Source organism: Cystoisospora suis, assembly GCF_002600585.1.
Source record: "Cystoisospora suis strain Wien I chromosome Unknown contig_752, whole genome shotgun sequence".
NCBI classification, from domain to species: domain Eukaryota; phylum Apicomplexa; class Conoidasida; order Eucoccidiorida; family Sarcocystidae; genus Cystoisospora; species Cystoisospora suis.
Window position 1 is genome coordinate 1 of NW_027153553.1, and position 13,198 is coordinate 13,198.

Here is a 13,198-nt window from a genome sequence, read left to right on the forward strand (position 1 = left end):
AGACATCCCACCTCCTTTATGACTAGGCAGAGGAAAGACAAGTGCAGTTCTCTATTTATCTATCTATCCATCCATCTATCTACCTATCTATCTATCTATCAATCCATCCATCTACGCGCGCACACGTACATACATACACCCGAGTGACAGAGGACTCCGGATGTGAAGTTCCATGGGATAGACAGCTAGCTAAGTATAACTCCTTTCACGAGTTAGCTAGCTACCTGGCTGTGCTCTACACGGGGATGTCGCCCCGTTCCCGTGAATCATCCCTCCCTAGCTCACCATCGTGTCTAGATGTCTTGAAAGAGGAGGAGGAGAAGGAGAGGTCATGAGAGTTGCCTGAGAATGATAATTACTTGCCATCCAGGCATTCTGCATTCCTCTTTCTCTTACAAGGAGTTCTTGTCCTTCTTTTTCTTCTTCTTCTTCTCTTTCATCGATCGAGGATCCTATCATGAGCTTCGCTATTCTCCCCGACCCCTCGCTCATTTCATCTAGCCCATCCTTGTTCTTCTTCTCCTTCTCCTGTCTAGCTGTCTTTTTCTCCTTCTCTTCTTCCTCGCGGGCGACTGTCTCAGCTAGCTGTTGCAACTTCCTTCGCAGAAACTCGACCCGCTTCAACTGGAACTCCGGGAAGGCATCATTTCTTGACGGGTGTGTCGTCTGGACGGCAAGATGGAAATCTCTTAATCGAGGGAAAGAAAAGGTGGGTGATGAGGAGCAGCCTTCTTCAGTCCCATTGACAGGGGCCGAATAACGTCGATGCATCGTCGACAATCGATTCTTCGATGACAAGAGAGGGGTTTCTCGAGAAGTCTGTGATAAAAAGGCCGTTGAAATGTGTGTTTCTTTCTCTTCAAATTCTCCTCCTTGTTCATCTGCTTCTTCTTCTTCTTGTTCATCTCCAACCCTCTTCAATCCTAGTGCCCCTATCATTCTACTAGGATCTGCATATATGTGCACAGGATGCTCTTCATTCATCCCCGAGTTCGGCACCTTTGTGGAACTCCTCCTACCGCAGTTTGAGAAAGACATTAGAGACACCAGGTCTCCTCTTTCATCTTCAGAAGTTCTTTTTCTTGCATGAAGATAATGAAGCGAGGCACCTTCATCGCCTCTCCATCTCGCTTGTCTTTCTGAGGGGGGTGAAGAAGAACTCCACAGTCGACGTGTTTTATGGACGCTACTTCCCCGAGATGGTAAGATCGATGGTCCCTGGTAGTTCTCTATATCAGCAAAAAGAGGTAGAGGCGTTGAGGAAGGGAGAGAAGCTGCTTTGATCGGAGAGCTCCCTTCGTTCCTGTCCTCTGTAGAGGGAGGTAAGAAAGGTGTAGATGGGAAGAAGGTGAGTGCGGGGAGAAGGTTAGTTGGATTGGGAAGATAGGAAGTGTCTTGTCTTTCTTCTCTTTTATCTTCTTCTTCTCTTTGGTCAGAAGGAGTGAAGAAAGAAGACGACCTTTTCTCATGCTTCAGCTGACAGCATAACTTCTCTGCTTTCTGCAATATATCAAAGAGACAAGATAAAAGAGCATCTTGATCTTCTTCTTCGTCGTATTCATCTTTACCAGCTGAGTTGACATTTCTATCTTGATGCTTTTCTTTCATACGTATCTCCGATACCCACGGATCTCTTGTTCTCTCTTGTCCATTTTCTTCTGTCTCTTTCAAATCTTTCTCTCTTTGACTCTGTTCTTCTTCACTCGAAGACGAACCGAGAGGCAGTCTAATAGGTGTCTTGTTGTCTTCTCTTCTTCCTTCCTCTCCTAGATGAAGCAAGTCTTGTGCTTTCTTTTCAGCATCCCCTTCCTTCAGTTTCTCTTCTCTCTCGTCGTCTAATCCACAAGGAGAGAGAGGTGGAGAAGCTTCACGAGCGTCACTCTTAGAACGTGTCTCTGTAGATCTCTCTTGTTGAAGAAGTCTATCTTCATTTTGACATCTTCTTTCGCTTCTTCTCCTCTTCTCATGTGTATCTTCTCTTGCGTCTGTTGTCTCTGCAAAACTCTCTTGACGCTCGCTGTCACGAAAGATCTTCTTTCCTCCTCGAAGAGAAGAAGAAGAAGGATCTGTAGATGGACTCAGTGTAAGATATTCGGGTAGGGGAGAAGTCTGATTGAAGCAGGTTGAATGGAGAAGTTCCTTCAAGTAATGATCTTTGATAGAGAGATGATCCAGACCGTCCTTCTTTCCGAGAGGGGCAGGGAGAAGAAGACGTGCAGTAAGAAGAAGAACGGTCTTAAGGTGCTCCCGGAGAAGACAAGCTGGATGAAGAAATCTTTCTCTCGTCTTGGCATGACCATGCGGGTGACGGAGAAGAGCCTCTTTCGCTTCACAGAGATCTTCCTTCAAGGAAAGAAAACTCTTGAGGTACTGAGAAATTGCCTCATGTTGACCGTCGACTTCATTATGCTAAAAGGGAGTTGAGACAGAACCAACACATGTTTCACATCGGAGAGAAAGAAGAAAGAGAAGAAAAGAAAGAATGATAGACGACGCAGATATCAGGATCTATAGAGAGTCAAGAGAGACAGAGAGATACATGTCGGAAAAAAGAGGGAGAAGAAGGGGGAGTTTATGGGATGATATGGGCAAAGGGTGGTTGATCAGAAAGAGATTTGTGGACTTATAGAGGGAAGCCTAGATCATGTGCGAGACAAGAGAGACTCTTAATCATATAAGACTCTTCAAGTATGTAAGCTTACATATGTGTAGGTGCTCATCCAGTCACTTTTGTATAGATGTTCTTTATTTCGGGTTCACGTATATATAGAGAGAACTCAGAGAGATAGAGAGAGTTCCTTGCAGAAGTGTCACTTAAACTCTATAGGGACACGCACGTCACAAATTCTCTTTCCATACCCAAAACGCAACTAAACCCATGCATGCTGCAATCTTCACCACGCTATCAGCGACACATATACATTATATGTACTTATATACACATATACATATATGAATATACATATAGATAGATAGATATGCTGTCTCGACTACATCAACATATATGTTGAAAAGATGATCGAAGCATCGTACTGAGAAGCTGTAAAGAAGAGTAGGGAGGAGTAGAAGTGGTGGTTAGTTGTGTCTGTTGGATTTCCTTCTTCTTACCTGAAGTCTTCTATAAGCTCGCTTGAAAGACTTACTCTCCACACACCTCTGAAGGCTATGACGGCGGCGTCGAGGAGGCATGGTCTTACTTCCTCCTTGCTGTGGTTTTTCCCCTGTCTTTCTTCTCCCACGAGATGATAAGAATCTTTCAATTCCTTCTTTATCATCGTCGCCTATCATTTCCTTTGACGGTGGACAAGGTTCTTTTTCCTCTTCTTTTTCGTCTTTATACCCTTCTCCTTCTTTCCCTCCTTCACTCCTCTCTGTTCGATTCTCTTCATCTCTTCTCTCCAAGGAGGATTCCCCTCCTCTTCGATCTTCTACTTTCTCTGGCTTTCCTTTTTCTATGTCTCTTATCACTTCTTCTCCTTGTTTGTCTCCTTGTTCATCCCTCTCTTCTTCTTCGCTGTCGCTTTGCTTATGTGATAGACACTCTATCTGACGTTTCTCTCTTCCTTGGTGGTCTTCTTCACGTGTGAGACATCTATGTTTCTTTTCTTCCTCTTTTTCTCTTGTCATAAGCAGCGAATCTTCCATATCATTAGCTTGTCTCTCATTATTTGCTGGAAAGAATGCCTTCTCCATCCTATCTTTCTTCTTTCTCTCCGCCTCTCTGACAGCTTCTTCTATCCGAGGACAATCGCTTGCTCTTCTTCTCTCCTCGGCGTTTACTTCACAGTTTCTCGTCTTTCTCTCCTCCTCTCTCTGTGTACTGCCCTTCTCGAGGCGACACTCTCCTCCTCCTTCTCCTCCTGATGTGGAGCCTCTTTCTCTCAGAAATTCTTTCTTCTTCACACATTCGTTACTTTTTCTATAGTTATTCTCCCCCTCTTCGAGTGTCTTCTCTCTTGCTAAGCTATTCTCTCTTCCTTCACCGATATCCAGCCTTGTATAAGAGCAGGCAATCTCCCCTGCCTTCTGACTGTCTCGTTCTCCCTCTCTCTGTCCTTCTTCTTCTTCTTCTTCATCATCTGACAAGGATAGACTTCTTTCAGTATCATTATCTTTCTCCTTTCTCTTCTCCTCAGTTCTTCTCTTTTCACACTCCTTCTTCTTCTTCTGGATCTCCAGGAAGGAGGTCCTTTCTTCTCCCCTCTCCTGGGTATCGGTAGAATCGGTCTCTTCTGAGCTCGCTGTCTTAAACCTTTCTCTCGACTTCAGCTGCTTCTTATCCTCCCCCCCATTACTTACAGGAAGAGTCTTCTCTTCTCTTTCTCTGTCTCCTCTCTCTCTTGTTCTTCTTTCTGAAAGCCTCTGCTTGTCTACATCTCTCTCATGTTTGGTGTTTCTTTCTTCTGTTTCTCTTTCTTCTTCTCCTCTCTCACCTCTTCCTCTGTGTGGCTCGTCCGTGGAGATTTCTTGGTCACTACTATGACTACTTCTTCTACTTCTTCTTCTCCGGTTAGCTTTCTCATCATGAGAAAGAAGAAGATCTCTTCTTCTTCCATCCCTTGCTAGCGCTGTCGCAGCTCTTCGGCTTCTACTTCGATGCAAGTGTTCAAATCGATTGATTAGCGCCGCGACAGAGGGAGGTGAAGAAGAAGAGGAAGAAGATGACGAAGCGGAAGAAGAAGAAGAAGATGAAGGAGAGGAACCACAGCTATCTTTCTCTGGAGAGAAGGATGTTCTTTCGTAATGTCGAAGACCCCTATTCTCTTGACACCAAAACTTCTCAGCAACTTCATTTCTTCTCTCCTCTTCTCGCTGGTCTCTTCTCTCTCCTTTTCTCTCCCTTCTCTCTCTTCTCTTTTCTTCCTGAAGTCTGGCGAGTCGTGAGCTTTCGTGGCTTGTCGTACAGCACGATGAGACTACTTGCTGCCGTCCTTCTCCCTGTCTAGGAGAGGAAAGAAGAGAAGGAGAAAAAGAAGAACGCTGAGGAGAAGAAGAAGGAGATGAAGACACTGATCTATCTGAACGCTTCCTCTCCTTAGCATCTGTCCGTGGCATTTCCTGCTTGAAAGAATGCTCGTGTAGATCTTCTTCTGTCTCCTTCCCCAGTCTCTCTCTCTCTTCCTTTCCTCTCTGTTCGTTGCCTCCTCCAAGTCCTTCCCTTCTTTCTTCTTCTTCTTCTTCCTTTTTTCCTTTACGAGGATCGCCTTCACAGCTGTCTCCAGTCTGGAGATTGTCTTGACTATACCTACTGTCTTTTTCATGGGTCTTGAATCGTTCTCTTTTACATTCCTCTCTTTCCTGCTCTCTTCTCGAGGGCTCTTTCCAGCCTTCAGCTGTCTGTACACCTGAAATCGAAGTAAAGGGAGAGGAGTCGTTGTTGTGGAGACTTGCTGCTCTGAAAGGAGAGTCAGTCATGGGCTCTCTCTTACCTCCTTCTTCCATACCATCGAGAAAAGACCTATCTTCTCTTTTCTCCTCTTTCGCTGTACCTAGAAGAGAAGAGAGACCCGGAGGAGAAGAAGGACGCCGCTCAGTCAAGGGAGAAGAAGACGACGATAATGATGAGGATGATGAAGCAGCTTTATTCTCGTAGTAAGAATCGCATGGGACACTTCCTCTTCTTCTTCTTCTCTCTTGAAGACTTGTTCTTCTATTAGGAGGAAGAAGAAAAGGATAGCTGTCTAATTCACTATGACTTCGGCTACGGTGTTGTCGAGAGATCTTCTCTTTCATAGAAACCTCTTCTTCTTCTCTCACTTCTTTCTTCTTGATGAGAGAAAAGTGCTCTTGCCTAGCTGTCTCTTCAGCAGAGCAAGTATCTTCCTTTTTCTTCTTCTCGTCTTTCTCATTCGCCTCCTCCTCTTTCGTCTCTTCTTTTCTTACATCACTTTCTTTCTCTTTTCTTCTTGTTGATCTTCTCTCTGTCCTTCCTTCTTCTCCCGTCTTGCTCTCCTCTCCGCCCTCATATTCACGATCTCTTTGCTTGTCTTCTCTCACTCCTTTCGCAACGGTCCTATTATCGACTTCTTCTTCATCGTTCACTTGTTCTCTTCTTCTACAGTTGCGAAGGAGAGATCTACCTTCTTCTTCTTTTCTTTTCACATCTTTCTCTTTCTCTCTTCTTCGGTCTACAACACGAAGTTCTTCTTCCTCTCGGCTTCTCTCAGAGACAAGAAGAGGGACTGAAGCTACCGTACTGCTACTAGAGCCTACCCCTCCTTCTTCTTCTTCTTCGTCTCTTCCTTCTTTAGCTGAGAAGTTTCTTCCTTTTCTCATTCTCCATGAGGTAAACCTATGACGAAGGCTCTCACGTTCGTCTATAGAAGAAGTTTCGATTTTTTCTTCTGTTGGTTTTCCTATCACGTTCTCTTTACATTTCTCGAAGTCTTCCGACGACTTCTTGTGTTCTTCTTCTTCTTTCTCTCCTCCTGTAATAAAGAAGCGTTGTTCCTTATCCTCTTCTTTCTTTTCTCTCTTCTCTTCTTTACTCATTTCTGTCCCTTCTTGTTGATCTGGAGATGAGAGAAAGTCGGGTCTCTTCTCTCCGTCATGTCTTGAAGTATTTGAAAGATTCACGCTTCTCCGTCTACTTTTCTCCTCGAGGTGAGGTGTATGTACACCTTCTCTAGGGGGTGGACACGACGATACTCGGGACGTTTCATGCTGTGAAGTTTTCTTATCCCTATCGTTACTTCTAGAGTGATAAGAATTTCTCCTCTCTTCACGTGTCTCATGTTCTTCTTGTTCTTCTTCATCTTCTTCTGATCCGCGTCTTTCTTCTCCTCTTCTCTTTCCTCTTCCTCTCTGGTTTGTCCTACTTCTCTCTACGTATCTTATATCTACCATTTCTTCTTCGTAGTCTCCCCCCTTTCTATTCTTGGAGCTGTCTTCTTCTTCTTCTTTGTCTCTCTTCTCTTCATGAGAATCACGCAGTTCTTCTTCTTCTTCATTGTTCTTCTTTCTCTCTAGCCTGGTTTCCCTCATCTCTCTCTCTCTTTCATCTTCCATTCTTCTCTCAGAGACAGTTTCTAGGTGAGGAGTTTCCACCTTCCGATTCAACAGCCGATGGTAATCTTCTTCTTCTTCTCTTCGTTGCTTTTCTCTCTTTACATGCAGCTTAGTCTCTTGAGAGTCTTTCGTTCTCTCCCAGGCCACCGCTTCGTATGAGTATTTCTCTCTCTTCAACTTGTCTTCTTCTCTTCTTTCTTCTTCTTCTTCTCTCTCCTTCATCTCTTCTTTGTTTTTCTCTTCACTTCTTCTTCCTCTTCTTCTTCTTTCTTCTTTCTCTCTGTCTTTCCTTTCTGTTCTCCTTTCTTGGACTTCTTCTTCTCCCTCTTCTTTTCGATCGTCAGCTTCCCTTCTCCGATGTCCTTTCTCTCTCCTCTCTTCTTTACTTTTCATTTCTCTCTCTCCATCCTTTCCTCCTTGACCTCCTTCATCCAACTCTTCTCTCTCCTCTTTATCTTTTTCTTCACATGGACTTCTCTTCTTCCTTTTCTTCTCTCCATCTGCTTCCTCTTTCTCTTTCTCTTCATCCCCCCAGAATTGCCTACTTTCTTCTTCTTCTCCCCTCTCCCTGTTCTCCCCCTCTCTCAACAGACTCCGTCTCCTCAGGCCGTCAGCTAGCCTTGTCGGATCAACTCCACGTAGGCGGTGCAGAACGGGCTCTCCACCGGCGGCAACGAAACTCTTCACTCTATTAAGTTTTTCTCTTAGGTACTTTAGTTCTTCTTGGTGCTTCGATATCTGAAGCTGAAACTCTGAAGGCGTTACTCTTCCTCTCTCTTGAACTACTCTTGTCTTTTCTTCTTCGTCTTCATCTTCTTCTTTTCTTATTTCGCTTCTACTCTCTGGCGTGACAGTTGTGCTAAGAAGGTTCCTCTCTAGAGAAGAGATTGAAAGATGCGTCGGAGAGCTTAGGTCTAGTGAGAGAGATTCTGCTTCTTTCGTTTTTCCTGGACTTTCCTTCTCTTGTTCTTTCTCCTGTCTTCTTGAAGGAGGTTGAAGGGAGATCTTATGCTTGAGTGTTTCCTCGGACTTTCTTTCTTCATCTCTTTTCTTTATCATCTTCATTCTCTCGTCTTGATGCTTTCGATCAAGTAATGCATCTCCGCTCTGTTCTAAACTTGTTCTATTCTCCAGAAATCTTTTCTCTTCTTTCATTTGAACAGAAGAAGGGAAGGCGTGAAGAAGAGAAGGACAACAAGAAGAAGGAGAGAAAGGCGGGTCCTTTGATATAGACAAACCAAGGAAGGCTTTCTGAACCTCAACAGACGAAGTGTGTCTCGCTTCGATGATAGCTGGAGAGCTTGTCTGTCTCTTCTCCGTGTTGCAACGTTCGCGTTCATCGGGTCTTTCTCTCTCAATCTCTTTCGTTATCGGAGAAGCAACGGAAAGGGAAGAAAAAGAAGAGGCTTTCTCAGAAGGACGGTCGTCTGGAGTTGCTAGGGAAGATCCTATTGTTTGTCCTCTCTCTTGATGTCTCACATCCACTTCAGGTGTCTGTACACCACGTCTTATTCTTCCTTCTCTTGAAGACGAAATCGTCTCCTTCAAGGCAAGTTTTCTCCCTGAGCTCGCTTGACCACCTTGCCTGCCTGTACTGTCTACACGGATGTCTTCTGTATTCTTTATGTCTCCAGGAGGAAGGACGCTTTTCTTCTGGTTCGGCGCGGTCCCCCTAGAGTCCGACTTTTCTTGTTCTCGATGAACCTCATTCGTCTGCTGAAGAGTTTTAACAGATGAAGATGAAGATGAAAAAGAAGAAGAAAAACAGGAACCTAAGAAAGGTAGAGCCTGAAGATAAAGGAAAACAAGTCAACCATAAAGATTTGCATTTCAAATCTCCGTGGATCTCTATCAACACGAGTCAAGTGGTACATACCTCTATTCGCGGTGATGTTCTGTATGTGCACATATCTATATCTAGATATATATATATATATTTATAGGTGTACGTGCATTTACATACATATGTCTGCATATACCTATGTATAGGATTGGTACCGTTTGCATGTGGGATGTGTATACAGAAGAGAAGGAAGGGACGACTCTAATCCACTATATGATACACATGGTCATCATGATTAACACGTATATGAGGGGTAGGTAGATATGTGTTTACGGAGTGTATATACACAGTATCGAAAGTCTATATACAGGGACAGTGTACGAGAGATGCTTTTTTCTCTTTGGCAAGTCATTTTCTGCATGGAGAAAGCAGCGCTCTACTACACACCGCCATTCACCTATAGAGAGTGTCTATGCTCTTCATACTCCATTCATGTAAACCACCGTGCTGAACTACAGAAGAAGACTCTAACCACCCGAGATCGACATGTACATACAACAAGGTAGATATACATATACATATAGATAGGTAGGTATGTATACATCAAGATAGGTATCTATATGTAGATGTATATAAGCGAAAAGAGAGTATGAGATGGACGTTCAAGAAAGATCTCCAGTAGTTTGCTCTTTCTCCGGTAAGGACACTCGAGTTCAGACCTCCCCTCGTTGTACTCACGAAGATAGAGAGAGAGCACGCAGAGGTTTCATGTACGAAAAGATTAAGGAAGATACTCCTGTATAAGCTATCTCTTTACTCTCAGAACTGCTGGCTAGCCATTCGAATAGAAGAACGTTACGCAAGATGTATGTGCATAGACCTGTAGATTTAGATGTACAGGACGTATCTCGATGTGTATACATGCACTCTATTTACAGGTATACAGAATGTATTTCTATGTGTATACATACATTCTATAGATACAGATATACAGCAGTTATCTCTATGTAGATGAACAGATTCTATAGCTACAGATATAGAGAGTATATTTCCATGTGTATGGACAGAGGCACACCTTGTAGTCTCTCTGCATGTGAGTCTAGAAACTCCTCCACATACAGCCATCTCACCCCCGCTCCAAGCACACGCAGTCTAGCTATATATACACAGATCTACATATGTAGATATCTAGAGAGAGAGAAAGAGAAAGCATCTACGTACAGACGACTGTGGCAAGGTACGTTTCTCCGCATGTATACACAAGAGAACCTACATCGTGAGTAGTCAAAGACCACACGAAAGGTAGAGAGGCCTCCAAATGCCGTTAGAATACCTGAATAAGATACTGAGCCTGAGGATCCTTCGCTTGGACAACGAAATGAAGAGGCTGTTGCTGTAAAGTATAAAACCTCTGCTGTGTCTTCTCCTTCAACAAACTCGACGTAATAGCAGAAGAAGAAGAAGGAGACGGGATTGAGATTCCCCATCTCTTTTGTCTAGCAACTAAGACCTTCAGTAAGGCTTCTTCTTCTATCTCTTCTTCTTCTCGGTTTCTCAGACAAGAAGAAGAGGACGAGGAGGAGGAAGGAAGAAGAGCGAAATTTTTCCTTCTCGTACTTGTTGGAGATAAAGTAACTACAGGGGTAAAGAAAAAGACGTCAAAGAAGAAGAGAAAGGAGAAAGAAAGAGAGAAAAAAGATTGAAAAGAAAAAAAGAAAATCAGGGGGGCTCATGTATAGAGAAGAGAGAAGAAGGAAGAGATTTGAGCACCCAAGACGAGGTGTCTCTTCTAGTGCTGTCGAGGAAGCAACTGAAAGATCGACTTCTCCCCCATACATATCTGGACATTTATGGATCAAGACAAACACGGATCGATTGATATGTAGGACATATACAGTGACTACATACATAGATAGATCGATCAAAGATTAAAGACAGATTACAGTTTAGAGATGAAAGATAGATAGATTAAAGATATATTAAAGATAGATATGTATGGCAGTGAGACTGAGTAGAAGTTAAGATCAGAAGCGACTTGACGAAGCATCAGCGGCAAACGTCTATACGAGAACAAACGTAATCGGTGTCTAGACAACTAAAGAGTATCTGTATATACATAGGCAAGCAAATGATCTCTTCTTTCTCTCCTTTTCTTGATGGAAGCTCTTCTTCTACTTCTTCATTGACCTGTCAAACGCATGGGTCTGTAGATGTGGAGATATATGTTTTCATCTTATCACGCTCTATAGATACACATCTAATGCACTCTGCAAGCATAGAAAGCTTTGCAGAGAAAAGTCGCGAATAGGAAGAGCACATGGATATCTGCAAATCCTCACTGGGAGAGAAGCTGCTGTGTATACAGATCTTTCTTATATGCATCAACCTTCCAAGATATTTCTCTAAATCTATGTGTGTATGAGTCGATGCTTGAGAATCGATTCAAGAAAGGATGTGTGTCGATTGTGTTTAGCAATCGAGAAAAGCGGCTTGTTTACTTCGGTGTCTTTGGAAGTTTTCGCTTGCAGAAAGGTTCCCTAGAGAAGCGACGACTCCTGAAAAGAGAGGAAGATTTGTATCAGCCTGATCAGCAAAGACGAAGAAGAAAGAAGAAAGAAGAGAGAAGAAAGGAGAAAGACGAAAGGATAGTTGGTCAAGTGAAGATGAGAAAAAAAAATTCTATTCGAAAGAAAGGAGGCAACTAAAGGAGAACACGTTTTCTTTCTGTGCTCTCTCCAGCTTTGCATGCAAACGATACACACATGCACATCCCCGTGTACACGCGGACGTATAGATATACATATCTATCTATCTGGATATCTAGATTCATACAGGGAGCATGAGACTGTGAGACATATATATATATATATATATAGCCTGTAGATTATCACACTCTCTCGCAGTTCATGAAGACGATACCGCACAAACTTCACATACTCAAGTGCTGCTGCGTGTATCCCTGCCTGTACACACATATATGTGGATATATACGTATATTTCCAAGGACAGTCTTTCTACTTACCGAACGGATACGTATCATAGCTATATAGAGAGAGGGCGAGATACATGTATATGCATATATATGTCTATATGTATATATCCTTCTTCCTGGCCGGTCTGTCTCTCTCGATACAATATATGAGAGACGTACACAGGACCGTGGAGAGACGTCTTTTCATACCGAGACAGAGCGAGCGAGGCTGAGAGTTCTCTGCTCTTTATTCCCCTCTCTCATTCATCTTGATTCAACTTGCTCTATAGAAAGATTCTACTTTTCATCTTTTTCTGCTTCCTAGGCATGCTCTCTCCATCACGGGTTATATCGAATAGACGTCTATAGATGTATGTGTATACATATTATGGCTAGTAAACAAGGCCACGCAGATAGATAGATAGCTAGATAGATAGATAGAGGTGTATATACCAGTCAACAAGGTGTATGATTAATGGAGGGATGTATTAGGATTCGGTATTCTCTCCATCCATTCATTTCTGAGATGTACAGAAGAGAAAGAGTCAGAGGAAAGACAAGATAACTCGACCCAAAGACGATCGATGTAGCTCACATCTATAAGCTCAAGTGAGAGAGATGTAGAGATAGGAGAGATTTCTTCTTCTTCTCCATCTGCGCCAACACCCCGGAGATCGCTTGAAGTCTTTCTCTCGTAATCCTTCCTCCGAGCTTGCGAGGTTAGAGAAGACGTAAGACATCCGGGAACTACAAGAAAACAGCAAAACTTCGCGCTTAGTTCAACATGCTCGAGGGAAGAAGAAGAAGATGAAGATGAAAGAGAGGATGAAGAAGAGGTAGGTGAAGGATGGAGAAGAGGAGAAGTAAAGATAGCAATGGAGCCTAAGAGGGAAAGAAAAAAAGAAGGAAGAAAGAAAGAAAGAAAGAGAGCAAGAACGAAAGAAAGAGCGAAAAGAGATGAGAAAGATTCGGGTGCAGATAGTGACACGGGTGATGTTCATCGTGTGTACATACACCTCGAAAGAAGTCAGGGCAATCCAAACAAGAAAAAAGTCACGTACGCGTTACTAGTTTAATCAGTCAAGCTTCGATAGATGCATGTATACGCATGTAGATACACACATGTTTATATACATATATATATATATATATATGCGGAGTATCGAGAAGCAAACACTTCAAATGACGACGAGGACGTACCCCTTCTCACCGCTACAAACTAACTCTCTCCGTGCACCGACACATTAGAGTCTAGTAAATAGATATACTGTCTAGCCCTGAATGTGTATGTAGCTCAATCCATGTATATTTGCATGTACGTATATATATATATAGAGAGAGAGATGTACGTCATTTGCTATAAGACGTATCATATATACATATATATACGTGTATGTCAAGGTTTCGTATGGCATCGCGCCCTGACACTTGCAAGA

At 43.1% G+C, this 13,198-nt stretch overlaps 1 protein-coding gene across 1 annotated transcript; it reads right to left on the reverse strand.

Annotated features, from left to right (window-relative positions):
• Positions 1 to 281: 281 nt before the first annotated feature.
• CSUI_001873 (uncharacterized protein) lies at positions 282 to 11,374 on the reverse strand (the record flags this gene model as incomplete). The annotated part of the gene is made up of 4 exons (XM_068062076.1): positions 282 to 2,409; positions 3,109 to 8,796; positions 10,125 to 10,426; positions 11,290 to 11,374. Coding segments are annotated over 4 exons (8,202 nt in total), but the record flags the coding sequence as incomplete, so codon positions are not given.
• Positions 11,375 to 13,198: the final 1,824 nt, after the last annotated feature.